The 18,935-nt window shown below is 36.6% G+C and overlaps 1 protein-coding gene across 27 annotated transcripts in view; it reads left to right on the top strand.

The window, feature by feature from the left end:
* Positions 1–37: 37 nt before the first annotated feature.
* LOC117994331 (zinc finger protein 260-like) overlaps positions 38–18,935 on the top strand; it is a 94,302-nt gene continuing 75,404 nt past the window's right edge. For 6 of the 27 annotated variants that reach the window (XM_034982220.2, XM_069507692.1, XM_069507696.1 and 3 more), the window contains exons 1-4: positions 39–312; positions 854–995; positions 1,983–2,060; positions 2,382–2,504. In XM_034982220.2, coding sequence (XP_034838111.1) covers positions 175–312; positions 854–995; positions 1,983–2,060; positions 2,382–2,504 — 481 coding nt within the window. In that variant the 5' untranslated portion in view covers positions 39–174. Of the gene's footprint in view, positions 313–853; positions 996–1,982; positions 2,061–2,381; positions 2,505–10,230; positions 12,361–13,106; positions 14,287–14,971; positions 16,799–17,036; positions 18,432–18,935 lie in introns of those variants that run through there. The other 21 variants (XM_069507700.1, XM_034982234.2, XM_034982229.2 and 18 more) reach the window with 9 other exon arrangements.

Below are 18,935 nucleotides of genomic sequence, written 5' to 3' on the forward strand. Positions count from 1 at the left end.
AGGTATTGATTTTTCTAGTTCCCGAACGTTATGGTATGGTACTGGTATGGTACCGCTTCCTTTTATAAAATGGCGGAGCTTCGATCGCGTAGCGTCGTTTGCTACTTTCTCGTTTTATTCCTTTTTATTTAGTGTTAAATAAGTTTTAATGATAAGCTAGTGTAATTAGAAATAATGGAGGGTGTTTTAAGTGACGGTATGTGCCGGTGTTGCGCGACTGAAGGCAGTTTCAAAGACTTCCAAGTGGCCTACCAATGGATGGGTGTCGAAGAAATTTACGGCAATATGTTGAAGGATTGCTTCGATATAACTGTAAGAATTACGTTCAATTACCATTGATCTTTATATTTCATGATTTCCATAAATGGAGGTATTAAAATAACACTTGAATCACTGCAATAATTGTGCTAAAGTTAAATGCCGACATTCCCTTCCTTGCAAAATTTACATCTGTAGGTATATAGGTACCTATGTATAGAAAAAAAATATTGATTACCTATAAACTACTGATCTGAGAAAAGGTGAAAAATCCAATGCATCATTGTGCTCTTTCTTTCTTTGTTTGTCTACATTGAAAAAGGTATAATCTTGCGTGCTCTCGCATTCAAAAGACTTTTTACTCATATTGCTAAGACCATGAGATAGTAACACGAAAAAATATTATAATCCATACTAATATTATAAATGCGAAAGTGTCTGTCTGTCTGTCTGTCTGTCCGTCCGTCCGTCCATCCGTCCGTCTGTCTGTCTGTCTGCTAGCTTTTCACGGCCCATCTGTTAATCAATTCATCATCATCATCATCATCATTCAGACTTCTAAGAATCGTAATAATTTAAACTTGTCTCCCACCAGCTATCTGTGTCGGAGGAGATCAGCAATGGCGGCATATGCGAGGTGTGCATCACGCAGCTCCGCAATGCTTGCAACTTCAAGCAGCAGGTGCAGAGGACTGAGGAGAAGTTCCAGAAGAAGTTGCAAGAGGCCAGTTTCAAGAGTATGTACTTATGTATAGTTATTATTATTTTAATAGACTAATCAGCTTTCGCTATATCAGAAGTGCTTCGAGTTTACCAAATGTTTGTCCAATCTATTGTTGAACTGGTTAACAGAACTTGACATAACCACATCCTCAGGCAATTTATTCCATATGTGAACAACTCTGTTGGTCAGAAAGTGTTTTAACGGATTTGATGAGTTCCCGGCAGTTAAATAGTCGCATCTGACCTACGATGCAAGCGCTAGCTAAGCTAGCTAGATATTGTTCACCGCGCTCGTGTACTGTGTAAGGATGTAGCACTCACACTAATGTAGATGGCGAACGCGAGGTGCTGCGCGGCGCGCGGGTTGTCGTGTTTTGGGTCCTTCGCGTCGCGCGCCCCACTGATGACGCCTACAAAATGCTATTGCGACGCGTCTTGCGGTTTACTTCAAGAATGACTATTTAATTGGCACGGACTATAGCTGTTCTTTATAGCAGGGTTGTTGTGGATGCAAAAATTATGCGGGTTTTGTGATTTTTAAAGATATATCAATTTTAAGATAAATAAATAAAAACTAACTAGTTTATGCTCGCAACTTCGTCCGCGTGGAGTACACAAATTTCAAACCCCTATTTCACTCCCTTAGGGGTTGAATTTTCAAAAATCCTTTCTTAGCGGATGCCTATGTCATAATAGCTATCTGCATGCCAAATTTCAGTGTGATCTGTCCAGTAGTTTGAACTGTGCGTTGATAGATCAGTCAGTTTTATTTAATCAAATTTCGGGGACAAATCTAAAAAACACAGATGTATCACTTGCTTCAATGCTGAACAAAAACAATGTGAGGAAACCTGCATGCCTGAGAGCTTTCCATAATGTTGTTATACCGCACTTGGCCAGTGTGGTGGACTATAACTTATTTTAAAATGAGACCCATGTTTAGTAGTGGGCTGGCGAGAAGTTGAGATGATGATGATGTTAACTAAATGTGTTGTTTGCAGCGGAAGGCATCAAAATGGAAATTTCGCGCTTCGAAGATGACGACTCCAACATATCAGCTGATGACTTCTCCAGTCCGGGTGAGTTTAAAGACTACTTTTTAGGGTTCCGTACCTCAAAAGGCAAAAAGGAACCCTTATAGGATCATTTTGTTGTCTGTCTATCAAGAAACCTAAAGGGTACTTCCCGTTGACCTAGAATCATGAAATTTGTCAGGTAGGTAGGTCTTATACCAAATGTAAAGGAATAAATCCGAAAACCCTGAATTTGCGTAACTCTCCAGGTCTTTATCTATACCCATGCAAAAAATCACTTTAATCCGAAGGACAAACCAACAAACAAACACACTTTCGCATTTATAATAAGGGTACTGATAACACAACATAAAACATGTTTTCCAGAATACGAAGTCCCAATAAAAGTGGAGAAAGTGGAGGAGAAACCCAAGAAGCGTGCGGCGGCCAAGGCTTCCACCTCCAAGGCGAAGAAGACCAAGGCGTCCGAAGGGGAGCCGTCAGTCAAACGTAAGTGGCTAGTTTTTTTTACCTAGTGACTTTGGTATTGCATTCATGTCGGATTTTTAATAGAAATAATTTTATAATTTTTACTTTACTACACCATCAATATAAATGACAAGATATGGTCATGCGAACAAAATTTTTCACGGTTTTAGAACCAAATAAATCAGCGCCACCTCTTAGATAGATACTAATGAACGTTCCATCCGAACTAATATGTTCAAATTATTATTAAAAATGTCAATATTATGGTTAGCTGTGTAAAGATCATTGTACAGGCGACACATACGGACAACGGGATTGTAAAAGAAGAACGGGATTGTAAGAATGGTTATTAACTTATGATTTTCACTCGAACTACAGAACAGTATTACCAATATTACTGAGTGGTTTTTTTTGATACAGAATAGTTATGATTTGTTACTTTTAACACAAAGCTGTTATGATTTAACTTGTCTATATAGCTTTATACTTGACTACAGTATGGTTGTGATTTTTACTCAGATGCAGAGCTGTTATGATTTTTACTCTAATCCACAGCTATTGATGATTTTTACTTAAATACAGAGCTGTTATAATTTTTACTTTAATACAGAGTAGGCAACGATTTTTTTAAAATTAATTCAAACAACCATACTGGGGCCAATTCTCTTGTACACAATCTCTAAACTAAACTAAATTAACAGGTCTAAATCTTGTGCTATCCTTTTCCGCAAGCAACATTATGAAAGGGATAGCAATAGATTTAGACGTTCCATTTTAGTTTAGTTTAGAGATTGTGCACAATGGAATTAGCCACAATGTCTTAGTTAATGAAATAAAATATACTTTCTCATTTACTAAGAAATAAACAATAAAAAATACGTGCAGTTAGGCTATTTTCAATAAACTTCAATTAATAACGTTGGAGGTCCTGTAATCGACGCGATTTTTGAAATAGAATAAATTGAGTTTTAGTTTTAAATGTTTTTTTTTACACTAATAATTTGTAAAGCCGGCGCTACACATGTACGCAAAGATTTGAATATTAAAATCTTACCACACTTAACGGCATTTGTGTATTACTTGCCAGAATTTTTTCAACATATTTTGCTTTCTAAACTAGTGGTAGTCTTGACTTGTCATATTGAATCTAAGGGTCCATTCAGATAGACCGGAGCCGCGGAGAGCGTAGCATTTTTGATCGTATTTAGAATTGAGTTTTAGGACATAAAGAAATAAAGTTTATTTTTTATTTGACAAAAGGATGGCTTGAGCAACCTCTTATGAATGTAAAAATAAACTTTCATTTTTGATTCGAACTTTCGATGTTGATACTAAAGTACAATATTAAAAACCCAATTTTAAAATACGATCAAAATTATTGCTTTGAAGATTTTGGCCGAATTTTTTTTTTCAAAATAGCGGTCACACATACAAAACCTGTATTAATTAATAGCTGGCATCAATACAAATAAGTATTGTATGAGACAAAATCTTCCAAAGTGTTACGTTTCCGAGATAATATAAGCTATCAAAGTGATAGCCTAGTGGTTAGGACGTCCGCCTTCTAATCGGAGGTCGGGGGTTCAATCCCGGGCACGCACCTTTAAATACCACTTGCTTTAACGGTGAAGAAAAACATCGTGAGGAAACCTGCATGCCTGAGAGTTCTCCGTAATGTTCTCAAAGGTGTGTGAAGTCTACCAATCCGCACATGGCCAGCGTGGTATGCCGCCTTACTAAAATATTAAAACACTTTTGCTCTGATCTCCGCGCCGGTCTATCTGAAGGGACCCGAATAGTAAAATTAAAAATATGACTCAATTGTTGGTTATTTGATGCTATGTGTAGCGCCGACTTAAATGAAAGTAACATATCTGACATGAACGCAATATCAAGGTCGCTTTGAAAAGTTGTGGAAAAGCTACGTTAATACGTCCAATTGTTGTAACTATTGTATTATTTTTCTACAATATTAAATTATATGTACATATTTGTATTTATGTTTCATATTTAACCGACTTACTAAATGATGGTTCTCAATTTAGAGCGTATTTTTTTTTAAACAAAATTGCAAATCTATACAAATGAATAAAATTATAGCTTATTATTTCGAAATAATTACCTCTCATTAAGCTTATTATGTATATAAAAGCACTAGCTGATGCCCGCGACTTTGTCCGCGTGGATTTACATTTTTCAAAATCCCGCGGGAACTCTTTGATTTTCCGGGATAAAAAGTAGCCTATGTGTTAATCCAGGGTATAATCTATCTCCATTCCAAATTTCATCCAAATCCGTATATAAATTTATTATTATTATTTATAATTTTATTAGGATTAGGATAACCCATACATATCTTTTCATATTTTTTATCTGTCTGTCTGGGCTAATCTTCGGAACGGCTGAACCGATTTTAACGTGACTTTCAAACGCAGGTAGATTGTCATACAAGAATTGATCTAAGCTAGTTTTTATTCCGGAAATATTTAGGGTAACTGCGTAAAAAATGCGGCTTCTATAATGTAAACCCTTATTGTATATTTCTAGGCTCAGTTTTTACAGCTCATAAAGCTGGGTCAAAAAGATTAGATTTTCTAAAAAACAATCTTTTTAATTTTCTGATATATTTTTGTTTCTTTACCTTTAAGGAATTATTAAACAAAACAATTTTAATAGCATCAAGTATTGCATAAAGAACATACTTTTAAAAAGATCTACGTAAGCTTTTCCATATCTTTTCAAATATATACATATTTTTGTCATTTCTTGTGTGCTTTTCAGGAGACAGTATTACAAAATTATAAATTTTTGTAAATTTTTACAATTTCTTTAAATAATCCCAGATTTCCTAAAATAAACAAAATGGTGCCGCAAGCACCGGCGCACGCACCTGTAACTTGTCGGAGCTTGCTTGTATCGCTTGCTTTAACGGTGAAGGAAAACATTGTGAGTAAACTCGGCGTAGGTCTGTGCTCTGGAAGGCTTCGGCCGTTGTTAGTTACCACCAGCAAAGCCGTGTCGCCAAGCGATTTAGTGTACCAGTACGATGCCGCGTAGAAACCGATTAGGGGTATAAAAAAATTGTCATACCCCTTCCAGGTTAGCCCGCTTCCATCTTACACTGCACCATTATTTTCATCAGTTAAAATCAATCCGCGACACGGCAGTAATGGTAGGCCAACAAGGCGGGAACATTATTGCTTATAGAAAGGAGGGGGTTTTTTTTTAGGTAAAATTGTTGACTACAATTTTATTTCTACACGCTGAAATTTTAATACTTGTTTTCCCGAAGCGAAATGATTCATTGATGTCAAAAATGTCTAATTTACAATCGAGAAAAACAAAAATCGAATGAGACCTCTAACCAATAGTGATACCGCGTGCGCGCAGGCTAGTTTATGCCGTATCACTACGCGCGAGAGCATATTTTGCTCTAAATTTTTTCACTTTATTGGCAGCGCGGTTCGAGTGGATGTACCTACATACTATTCACGTTACGTCTAGGGAGTTACTACTGTTTCGCACACTTTCGAGTTGTCGATTTTTTTTTTAATTAATATAAAAAAAAAAAAATTTATTAAGTTTAACTCAAAATTTCGATAGTACTACTGAGGGCAAATCGTTCTACCGCGGGAAGACAACCACTAGAACTTCACCGTGTATATAAGGCTAGTTTATTTTTCTAAGAATTTTGAGATATTTTAAAAGACTCCGTGCGAAGTCGGGGCGAATTAGCAAGGTTTTTATACCTCTAACAGAAATCATCATAAGCTGTGATAGCCTAGTGGTTAGGACGTACGCTTTCGAATCGGAGGTCGGGGGTTCGATCCCGGGCTCGCACCTCTAACTTTTCGGAGTTATGTGCGTTTTAAGTAATTAAATATCACTTGCTTTAACGGTGAAGGAAAACATCGCGAGGAAACCCGCAAGTCTCAGAGTTCTCCATAATGTTTTCATAGGCGTGTGAAGTCTACCAATCCGCACTTGGCCAGCGTAGTAGATTATGGCCAAAACCTTTCTCACTCTAAGAGGAGACCCGTGCTCTGTAGTGAGCCGGCGATGGGTCGTTCATGATGATAACAGAAACCTCTAGACCACGAGTTAAGGTGGTCGTCTATAATCTTGTAATACTGTCAATATTGTGTAAGAAAGTGTCAATTTAACCATCATAGCACATTATGTCACGTTGCGCGCCTTGAGTTCACTACGCGGCCGAAATTAATGTACCAATGACCTTTAGAAGGAGATAGCAGATTTGTAGAGCGTTGTCCCTGTCGTTGAGACTGACAAAACGTCATAAAGGTATGAGTGACAGAGACAACGCTCTACAAAGCTGGAATGTCAATCTAAAGGCTGATGTACATTACTTTCTGTCGCATACTGTAATAATATTATGCTTTTTTAGGGTTCCATACCTCAAAAAGAAAAAAGAAACCCTTATAGGTTCACTTCGTTGTCTGTCTGTCTTGTCTGTCGTGTCTGTCAAGCCCCTTACGGGATTAAAATCTAGACCATGTGCATCCCGTTGATCTAGAATTATTAAATTTGATTTATATTAAATCTAAATATCTAAAAGGAAAAGGTGACTGACTGACTGATGACTGACTGACTGATCTATCAACGCACAGCTCAAACTACTGGACGGATCGGCCTGAAATTCGGCATGCAGATGCAGGCATCCGCTAAGAAAGGATTTTTGAAAATTCAACCCCTAAGGCGTCGAAATAGGGGTTTGAAATTTGTGTAGTCCACACGGACGAAATAGCGAGCATAAGCTAGTTTGGATTTTAAAATTATTAAATGTCTTATAAAAAGTATTATTTCTTGTAGGATGGTACGGAACCCTTCGTGCGCGAGTCCGACTCGCACTTGTGATGTTTAGTTAACGTACTCGTAATTTAAAACAAATCACTTACAAAAGTTTAAAATAGGTATTTTTAAACCATGTTATGTGCTATGACTCTTAAATTGAACACTTTAATAATTAAAACACTGAACGCACTCTGGATACGAACTTCTTTTATGCTTAGTTTTATACAAACTCGATGAGTAGAGGAAAAAAAATTCAAAATGGAGGAATTTATTTTTCCATAGAAAATGTATGACTTTTTTTTAAAGCTGGAAAAAAAATCGAAATGGCGATTATATATCTCGAGAGCTGCTTTAGCAGCTCGAGCACCGAGCAAAATACTAGTCTTTGTTATATGTCTATTGTTTTGGTTTTGGTGTACAATAAAGCATATTTTACTTTTACTTTTTACATGGTCCTATCGTGGTCTGGTTACATCTAAATATATAAAACGAAAAGGTGACTGACTGACTGACTGATCTATCAACGCACAGCTCAAACTACTGGACGGATCGGGCTGAAATTTGGCATGAAGATAGCTATTATGACGTAGGCATCCGCTAAGAAAGGATTTTTGAAAATTCAACTTCTAAGGGGGTGAAATAGGGGGTTGAAATTTGTGTAGTCCACGCGGACGAAGTCGCGAGCATAAGCTAGTCTAAATATATAAAACGAAAAGGTGACTGACTGACTGACTGATCTATCAACGCACAGCTCAAACTACTGGACGGATCGGGCTGAAGTTTGGCATGAAGATAGCTATTATGACGTAGGCATCCGCTAAGAAAGGATTTTTGAAAATTCAACTTCTAAGGGGGTGAAATAGGGGGTTGAAATTTGTGTAGTCCACGCGGACGAAGTCGCGAGCATAAGCTAGTACTACATAATTCTATGGTATACGTTGACCGTCAATTAAAATTCGGTGATTTGAAGTTTCATGCAGAGGCAGACCCCCTTATGTAAAACGCCAGCTCGCATAAAATTTGTCAACCAAAAATATAATATTTTGAATTTAAACACCTTGAATTTAAAAATATTTATCTTGTCACAAATTATATTACCTAATTAAGCAACTGCTAACTTTTTGAAACCATAAAGGCTTATTTTATCAAATCTTGATATACAGTCATTATCTTGGTTCTTAAGGTTACCTGTACCCTTTAAATAATAATGGTTTTAGCACCAAGTAGTAAAATAATAAATTCCATATACAATAAGTAAATTTTTTGTACTGATTTATACAAAAATCGTATCCATCTTGCGTTCAATGTTTAAACTTTTCAGCATTAGAATAAGTGCCCCATTATAAACTTTTAATTTTACTATGAATAACTTACCTGAGCACTTTGAAAGATTTCTTATTTTAAAATATATTCTCGAAATTTTCTGATCGCGATATTAAAACGAATTGTACTCTAAAGCAATAACAATAACAATATTATTCACACAATAACATAAAATTGGTCGCGATCAAATAACAAAAGATGGACAAAAATACACAAAGTGTAATATCAAGATAGAGAGAGAACTGGGAAGAAGAGAACTTATTGAAAGAAGAAAGAGTATTAGAAGTTAGGAGGTTTGAAAGGTAAGTGCAGTTTTGCGGTAAAATTTACGAGAAATTAATATTAAAACCTACCATTATGATACATTACTTTACCTATTTAATATAGAGAGAAGTTTCTTTGAAGACTTCGACTATAATATTAAGAATAAAGACTACTACTGTCGGATTTTGAGCTTATATTATATTAGATATTTAGGCTGAAATCTAAAAAGCGTACATTCTTAGACTACAGGCTGATATCATTACAGCGCACTTTGTCTTTGCTCAGACTTATGTTTCAGTTAAAACGAGACAGATTTATGTCAGCGATATAACGCTGTCTTATTTTAACAGTGTCTTATGCCTGAGCAAAGTCAAAGTGCGCTTTATAAATCTCAATGATGAAATATTTAAACAAATAATTCTGCTTTTCACAAGACATATATATCGATAGTCGAAAAAAATATTACTATGTTTGTAGTAACTGCAGCATTTTTAACTACCCGCAAAATTGATAGTTATGAATTATGTATAAAACAGAATATTAAAATATGGTAAAATGAAAAAAAGTGATTTAAACTAGGTGATTTCTCTGCTCTCAGACCAACAAATTACATTCAAAAGGGAAAGAAAATTAAAAATCTGCACGAGGTCCACACAATATTTTGTAATACATGTAAAATGTACATGTTTGTGCGAAAAAATTTACTAAACTTAACTTTTAACTGTATAATTGCCTTCTTACATAATTCATAACATCTCATTGCGGCGACTAGGCCAATTGATTTAAACACCTCAAATCTCAATACTTTTAACTTACTTCTTGATAACGTTTCATCGTTATTTTTTATATCTGAACACTTGAAAGTGAACGAATATCTTTTGAAACGCGGTTCGTGATCTTATTTATTATACAAAGTATACTTTATACAAAGTAAATGAGATATCTTTAAGTGCCTATATCTTACTAATATTGCCCGTTGCACTATTGTCGTACCTACTCCTAGCACAAGCTTGACGCTTAGTTGGAGAGGGAAGGGGAATATTAGTCATTTAACATTGCTAATATTCTTTACAAAAAATATATTGATAATGCTTTTAAGTAATTAAGTATTTTGTATGTTATTAAAAATAAATGTTATAAAGTGACTTGTTTACAGCGTTTTATTTTACGAACTTTTTGGACTAAAATCTACAGCGTCACATAAATAATAAAAACTAAACCTAAGCGACCTAAACTGAAAAAAAAAAAACAGAAAAACTGAGCTCGCCCGTCCGAGAAGATAATATAACAGAACTTAAAGACGTGAGAATGGACGAAGATAATTCAGATGTGCTCGTTTCTGTTGTAGGAACGGATGGCGAGCCCAAGCGAAACAAAAAGAAAAAGAAATCGGACGTAAGCGCGACGCCCGAGCGAATTGAGCATAGAGTGAACCTCACGTCCATTCTACAGTTCTCCAACGCGAGTCCGTTCAGAGACAAGACCATGAGAGGATTCTCCTGTCTCTACTGCGCAAAGCACTTCCCGTCCATCGACGACCTACGGATCCATACCGCTCAGCAATCGGAAAAGGACAAAATCAACTCGATGCTAGACTACAAACTTAGCTACAACCCAATCAAACTAGACATAACCGATTTATGTTGCAGCGTTTGTGACAAAACCATGAGAGACCTCAACGAATTAAAAGACCATTTGGTCTCCGTGCATAATAAAACAATTCACAAAAACATAAAAGACATCATCCTCCCATTTAGACTCGAGAACGGACAGAATTTCACGTGCGTTATATGTTCGGTAATCCATATATCCTTCAAAAATTTGTATCACCATATGAGCAGCCATTACAGGAACTATTGCTGCAAAAAATGCGGTGCCGGATACATAACTATAGCGGCGTTAAGAAAGCACGGGAAGACACATTACCAGGGAAACTTCCCATGTGATTATTGTGATAAAAGCTATACATCGCTCACTAAGAAACGTAACCACGAAAAGGGTGTTCATATGATGGGGTGGCTGAGGAATAAATGCCCACATTGTCCAGAGATATTCGTGAGCTACTACGACCGTAGCGAGCATCTCGTGAAAGTACACAACAAAACACCAGTAGTCTACCCTTGCAATGCGTGCAACAAGACGTACAAAAAGAAGTTTGAGTTGAACAGACATATAAAACACCACCATTTACAACAGAGAAGTTTTCTTTGCGACAAATGTAACGCGAAGTTCTTCTCCAAACGCGGCCTTGTCGATCATATGACGCGTCACACTGGTGCAGAGAATTGTTCGTGCGACGTTTGTGGAAAGAGCTTTTCTAGAATGAGAACGCTAAAAGAACACATGAGGTTGCACGAAGACGATAAGAGGTACCAGTGCGAGGTCTGTAAGAAGGCCTTCATGCAAAAGAGCAGTTTAAAAAGTCATGTCAAGTTGCACCAAGACGATCTTGATATATTTAAAGAGTTCGATGATGTTAAACATCTGATTGACGATAGAGAGATGACGCTTAAACAAATTGCAGCCGAAAATAAAAAGAAAGCGATGGCTGAAAAAATGAAAAATCAGTTTCCATAAATTTTACTCATTTACTGAAATTCAAATTGACGAAGATTTAAGATTTATTTGCGTTCACAGGGGACTTAGAACAAAGGATATTTTCTTTTGATTTTGTCAATTTAGTTTAGGTATCAATTTTATTACTAAGATTCTCTTGAGCTTAAAAGTATGTGAAACGTCGTAAGCAGAATAGTAAATTTAATCATTATTTTCTTTTACGATTTTTTTAAATTGGACTTGCATTATGAAATATTAATTTTTATACTGGACCTTGAAAATTACAGAATTCATTTCTAGCTAGGATAAGACATGACGAAATAAGAGCACATATTTTCTTCATTACCTATACACATACAATTACAAATATTTTTGCACATTTTGTAATTATTAATTTACGACACCCTTAAGGCGTAATAGATTTGCGCGAAGACAAAAATTGGTGAGTCGGTATTGGCGCTTTTAATATTGTCATATCTAAGGCTCAGGGCCAGATCTATAGAACGTATTATGACTTTGCTCAGACTTAAGACAGTTAAAACGCGACAGATTTTTGTCGGCATATAAACCCGTCTCATTTTAACTGTGTCTTAAGTCTGAGCAGAGTCAATATCATAATTTAATCATTTATTTACGCTCTATAGATCTAAACCTATCTGGCATAGAATGATTATAATTGTTGTAGATATTCTGTTTTAACTTAATGTTAAAATGTAGTTAGGAAAGCACGATGAAAACAAATTACATACTTTCCGATATATATTTTAAAATTAATTACTTTAATTATATTACCTGAATTATGAGATGATTAATATTATTATTATTAAAAATATATTCATTTTGTATATTTATATTTATAAAAGTGAAGGGTTATCTTCGATATAATTGTTTTTTTTTTAATTAATAAAGAGCTGAACTAGAATTTGCTGTTTTTATTTATTTATGGACTAACCTTGTTTTTCAGTTTTACTTTTTGGTAGAATTTATGACTACAGTATGTTCAGTACATTTAAAAATAGCAAGTTAAGATTAAATTTGTTTAACAATTCACGTTCGTAAGAAAAGACCCGGTTTCTTTTAAAAATCAGTCATTATTTATTCCAAATCCTAATTACATATTAGATTGTTCGCAAACATCGAGTAAAGCCGTTTGATAGTGACTCTACCCCGCAACGATCGAAATACACGTACACAAACAGACAAGAAGAGTATATGCCTAACACCGTATTTATTTTAACAGCCACGGTTTTAGGATGATCACTTCTGGTTGTCACTTTTACACTATTGGGTTAAATACCAGCGTTATGGTTACATTGTGTATCCACAACATTCAGCTGAGTTCGGGCCTTTTCGTTGGCACGACACATTGTAGACACTGTTTGTTGGATTAGCTTTTAAGTAATGTTTTTTTGTAAATGTTTGTGATTATCGTTTGTTGGATCAACCAATAAATGTATTTCTATTCTATTCTATTCTTAAAGCACAGTTGCAGCAAGAAAACTTTGAATTCAGCCAATTAGATAGTATTGCGATTGTGACTATTGCAAGGGAGTCAGTCTCTTTTAAACTTCAAGCTTCTGTTGTCTAGTTATTTTTTAATAGAAGATGTAAGACAATACGGTGAATGTACCACAGAACGACGTGTCACTGGTTATTTTTCTTTTATAGGCCTCACCAGAGCCCGGAAAAAAAGAAAAGCGGCCATTCCGGATGAACCCGGGCCCGCTGAGACTGAGGCGTACGATAATTTAATATACCGCGAGAAGCATCCGCCAGAGATGCAGAAACAGTGGCACAATCTAACTACCCTCCTAAAATATTCAAACGCGACTCCTTTCAAGGATAGAAATGACGCGGGATACGTGTGTGCCTATTGCTTTAAAACCTATCCAGACCCTAACCTACTAAGACATCACACACACTACGACCACGCTAAAGAAAAACCCACGTACAAAATCGGATCAGGCATGAGCAGCTTCGTAGCTTTTTTAGACATAGTAGATTTAAAATGCATTATCTGTGATCTTCCAATGGATAGCATAAGTTCACTCAGCGAACATCTAGTTAAACAACACGACAAGAAGTATTATTTAGGTATAACGGATTATTTCCAACCATTCAAACTTTCCATTGAGCAGCAAATAAGTTGCTGCCTATGCCCAGAAGTATTTCACAACATGAAACTCTTGATGCAACATATGAATGTCCACTACAGGAATTTCATATGCACAATCTGCGGCGCAGGATTCGTGAATAGCTTTCGACTGAATAGGCATGAAACTACGCACGGGAAGAAGAAATCAAGCTTCCCCTGTAAACATTGTGGTATGATCTTCGCTGCTGAATCCAAGAAGAAGGCGCATGTTAATACTGAGCACAAAGGAATCGCTGGTGATAGCGTATGCCAAATATGCAAAGCCAGGTTCAAGAATTACTACCAAAAGACAAGGCACATGATGCAAGAACATAAAGTCGAAGGCATTAAATGTGATAAATGCGACAAAAAGTTCAATTTGAAATCGAATCTAATGCTCCACATACGAAGCGTTCATTTAAAGGAACGGCCGTACGAATGCTCAGTATGTAGTATGGGGTTCTTTATAAAAAGACATATGCTTGGCCATTACATGGCCACGCACACCAACGAGAGGAAATTCAAGTGTGACGTGTGTGGCAAGGCGTATGCCACTCAGAATAGTAGAAGGAAACATATGAAAAAGAATCATGGGATTTCTAAAAACATGATGGTTCAGAATATGTCAAAGTGATTTCTTTAGTGTCGTAGTTCTAGGCTTTGAATGTTGTCCAGTAAGATTTTATTGTGATGTAATAAATTATTGAAATGTAATTTGAATTTTATTTAACATTTCTTTTATAAATATTGCTAGGATTCTCTAAGTATCTAGATATTCTAATAGGTGAATAGGAGTAACTAAAAGTACAGACCTGACAAGTACCGTTAAAGCAGGATTTGTTCAGTTTATTCTTCTAAAAAGCTCACGTTTTGATGATAGTAGGAGATAACTAAAGATATAAAATCCATAAAACGGTTTTATTTAACGGTTTACCGCCTATACCCGCCTGCTCGTTTCCTCGCTATTAAAAAAAAATTGAAGTTAAAACGCGTGCGACTATGACTCTTCCTAATAATTCTTAAGAAATAATAAATATTGACGATGTATAGGGCTACAGTTCAGTTCAATACTTAGATCGCTCTGAAATTCTGAACGATTTCCGAACTTACTTATACTTTAAAACGTGGCGAATTTAAAAAAAAACTATGAATTTTATTGGTAATACAAAATATTCTTGCAGAATCCACTTAAAATTCTTTCAGGTCTATGATACAAATATGTAATTGAAATTATATCCGATAGATATTCGTATCTAATGTGATTGTTTATTAAAATTACCACAACATTATTATTGACAATGTTTGAAAACGGATGTCCCATGAAACTGTTTTATCTATGATAAAAACCACAGAAGGTGTGTATAACTTGAGATTTTTAACCTACTACTTTTCTTTGTAGGTGGCAAGAGCAACCTGAAAGTAGAAGTAGTAGTGAAACAAGAACCGGTCTCAGATAACGACGAGGATTTAGTAACCATAACATTTGATCCGAAACAGCAAGACCCAGTAGAAACGGAATCCAAAATACCCGCAACAAATGTACATGCACATGGTTCTAACCAAGTACGAGTTAAACCTGTACCGATTATAAAGAAACGATATATGTCCGATAAAACAACTAAAAGTGACGGTGCAGCGGAGCTAGTCAAACATCTGAAAAATATTAGGACGATAATGTTGCACTCGACCGCGACCCCTATAAGGCATTACGACGGATCGGGCTACGTATGCATGCTATGCCCGAAATTATACCCGACAGTCCCTGACTTAAAAGAACATGTTCTAGAAGAACACGACGAAATAGACAAGTCGTCGTGCATGGAAGGATATACTTCGAGAAACTTTCTCGTCAAATTGGATATAACAAATTTGTACTGCCTTATATGTTACAACAAAATCGACAGCCTTGAAAATTTAATGGATCATTTGGCAACCGAGCACAAGAAAGTTATACACACCGATATCCCGAACCATATTCTTCCATTCAAATTCGCGGATAACAAATTCAATTGTTTGTACTGTCCAAAAGTATTCGAGCACTTCAAACATGTTCAAGAACACATGAACATACACTATACGAATTATGTTTGCGATATTTGTAACGCCGCTTTTGTTAATAAACAGTTGCTCAATAGACATGCTCTGAAACACAGGACTGGGGAGTTCAAATGTAGCCAGTGCCCGAAAATTTACAGTACAAATCGGAAGAGATTGGATCATGAGAAATTTATTCATAACGATGGACTTTGCAAGAGAAATAAATGCCCACATTGCGAGGCCAGATTCCCTAGTTACGCTAAGAAGCGTTCTCATATGGTCGAAGAGCATGGGGTTGAACCGCTATCTATTAAATGCGAGAATTGCAACAGGACCTTCAATACCAGAGCTCGATGGTATAACCATAACAAGAGGCATCATACTGAGTTGAGACACCCATGTACCCACTGTGACTTGAAGTTCTCCACGAAGGTGGATTTGGAACGGCATATGGAGACGCATGCGTCGATCAAGGAGTACAAATGTGACGTCTGCCACAAGGCCTACTCTAGAAAGTATACTCTCCGCAACCATATGAATATACATGAAAACGTCAGGCATTACAAGTGCGAGTACTGCTCATCGAGCTTCGTCCAAAAGTGGACGTGGAAGGTCCACATGAAAAATATTCACAAGATTATAGCAACTTGAATTAATTGTTATTCTTATTGATAGGCTGATACAAACTGACTTCGTACTGGAGGCCTATAATTATTACGATGTATATGCGGTAGTTTTTCAAGAGACACTTAATCCATCAGTTAAAACTTGTATAAAATAATCTCAGCACTATTTGATATTAGATAAACGATGCGGTGGACAGACTTTTATTTTATTTATTAATACTATTATAGTGTTCATTTAATTAAATATATAATTATAAGGTTAATAGCAGTAAGATTTTCTTGGAATACAAAATTGTTTTTCTATTTTTTGGTATATTGTGATAAAAAAAATTAGCAATCAGACTAAGATAACGACAAAGATAAGTTTGTTCCTTAGTTATTGCAATTGTCATCATTATTATTATAATTGATGCGGACTGCTACTTATCAAGTATTATTTTTAAGACTGTTTAAAGCTATAGCCAGTAGCGTATTATTAAATTCTTAGGATAGTTCAATATTTTACTTAATACTAATTAGTAAATGCTAATGTTTTCTTGTATAACTCACATAATTTTGAAATATTAAATTTAATACTAAGCATATATCTACTTTCCTTTTTAACCTCCAAAGGAACCTTTCACTACCGTAAAGTTACAGCATACCTACTGTTTACACTAATTTCACAGCACAATGTTTTTCACAAATCCGATTCTCGAAGTAAATTTGGAAACAAGAAGCCAAAACAACTTTGCAAGCTTATCTTAAGTTAATACGACAACGACAAATATTCAAGTTATTTATTCCCAATTTTCTTTGTAGGTAATCAACCAGTCCATATCATGAAAGTGAAAGTAAAAGATGAAATAAAATACGAAGCAAACGTTAAAGAAGCCGATTATAAAGGCCGAAATAGGAGCGAAGTGTTGTGCAAACATTTGATCAATGCGAGAGAAATATTCACGTGGTCCAACGCGACGCCCGTACGGACCCAAAGTGACGCGGGCTACTCCTGCTGCTACTGTGAAGTAGTATACAAACACCCGGCCGACTTGAAGAAGCACACCAAAGACACCCACAAAGGCATAGAGGACTCGAACTTCAATAAAAAACGAGACTTAACTGCCTTCTGCGTTAAAACCGACATCACAGACTTGCAATGCCTAATTTGCTGTAAGCCCATTGAAAACATCGACGTTTTGATCAATCATCTGAAGAACGTCCACAAAAAAAGACTGTTCACAGATATAAAAAACCATTTCATACCGTTCAAATTCGACACGGACAATCTACAGTGTTGCATATGTTCCAATCAGTTCCAGAAATTCAAACTACTGTTGGAACATATGAATAGTCACACGAGGAATTTCGTTTGCGAAAAGTGTGACGCTGGGTTTATCAACCGGAAAAGTTTGCGGGTACACCAAGATCAGCACGCAGAAGGAAAGTTCAAGTGTGCGTTGTGCACGGATGTATTCAGTACTTTAGCGAAGCAAAAGTTGCATATACGATCTGCTCACAAGCCGGCCAAGTTTAGGAACAGATGTAGGATCTGTAACGAACTGTTTAAAGACTATCAAAAGAAGTTGAAGCACATGCGAGAAGTTCACCAAGTGCAGAAAACGCAGAAGTGTAGTGCGTGCGAACGAATTTTCACCACACGAAAATCGTATAGCATCCATATGCAAAGAGACCATTTGATGGAGAGACGACACAAATGCTTAGTATGCGATAAAAGCTTCTTCGAATCGACTAGCTTAAAGGAGCATATGAAAGTGCATACGGGGGAAAGGGACTTTCAATGCGATGTGTGTCTGAAGCGTTATGGCAGGAAGACTACTTTGCGGGAACATATGCGCATCCATGCGGATGACAGGCGGTTTAAATGCGAGTGTTGTGGGCAGGCGTTCGTTCAGAAGTGCAGTTGGCGCGGGCATATGCGTGCCAAACATGGGCAGGATTGTTGAAACAGCAGGCCTACGTCCGTCAATCGTCATTTACATCAAGCTATAGACAATCGCAATCACGTTTGATTGGTTAACACTATTGGCTAAAATGCACAGCTGCAGCAAAAATCACGATTGCAGCAATGTGACAATCACCTTCGTTGCCAAAGGAGAAGTTTTGCTGTAGTAACTATAGTCCGCGACAGGTTCAGATGGCAATTGGGGTATGGGGAGAGACGTCCCGCACACCCGCACGTCTCCCGCGCTCGCCCGCACCAGGTTAACGCGGGGGCTGTGTGGGTGTGCGGGGCGTTCCTTCGATTGTCATTTCGACCTGTTGCGTACTATAGTATAATACGATAGTTCGAGTTTGCATTCGGGGAGGAAACGCCCCGCACGCCCGCACAGCCCCCGCACTAACCCGGTGCGGGCGAGTGCGGGTGTGCGAGGCGTCCCCCCGCCTCATACCCCGTTGCCATCTCGACCTGTCGCGGACCTTACATAATTATGTTTATGGGAAAAGTTTGTTAGTTTTGTTTTCATTCGTTAAAAGGCGTATGTGCGCAGTTTCAATAATTTGTTTAGGCCTCTTAAATAAACAATAAATTATACTATTATAATATTGTAATTTTTACTTATTTTCTAAGGCCCGGTTTCCACTGAAGCGGAGATGTGTTCAGTCGACTAGAAGACGTAACAAAATAATCACGTCATCTTTTAAAATCTGATTGGTCGACTGAACATCTCCCGCCGCAAACAATATTTTATTTATTTT

The sequence above is a fragment of the Maniola hyperantus genome, chromosome 26 (assembly GCF_902806685.2).
Source record: "Maniola hyperantus chromosome 26, iAphHyp1.2, whole genome shotgun sequence".
Classification (NCBI taxonomy): domain Eukaryota; kingdom Metazoa; phylum Arthropoda; class Insecta; order Lepidoptera; family Nymphalidae; genus Maniola; species Maniola hyperantus.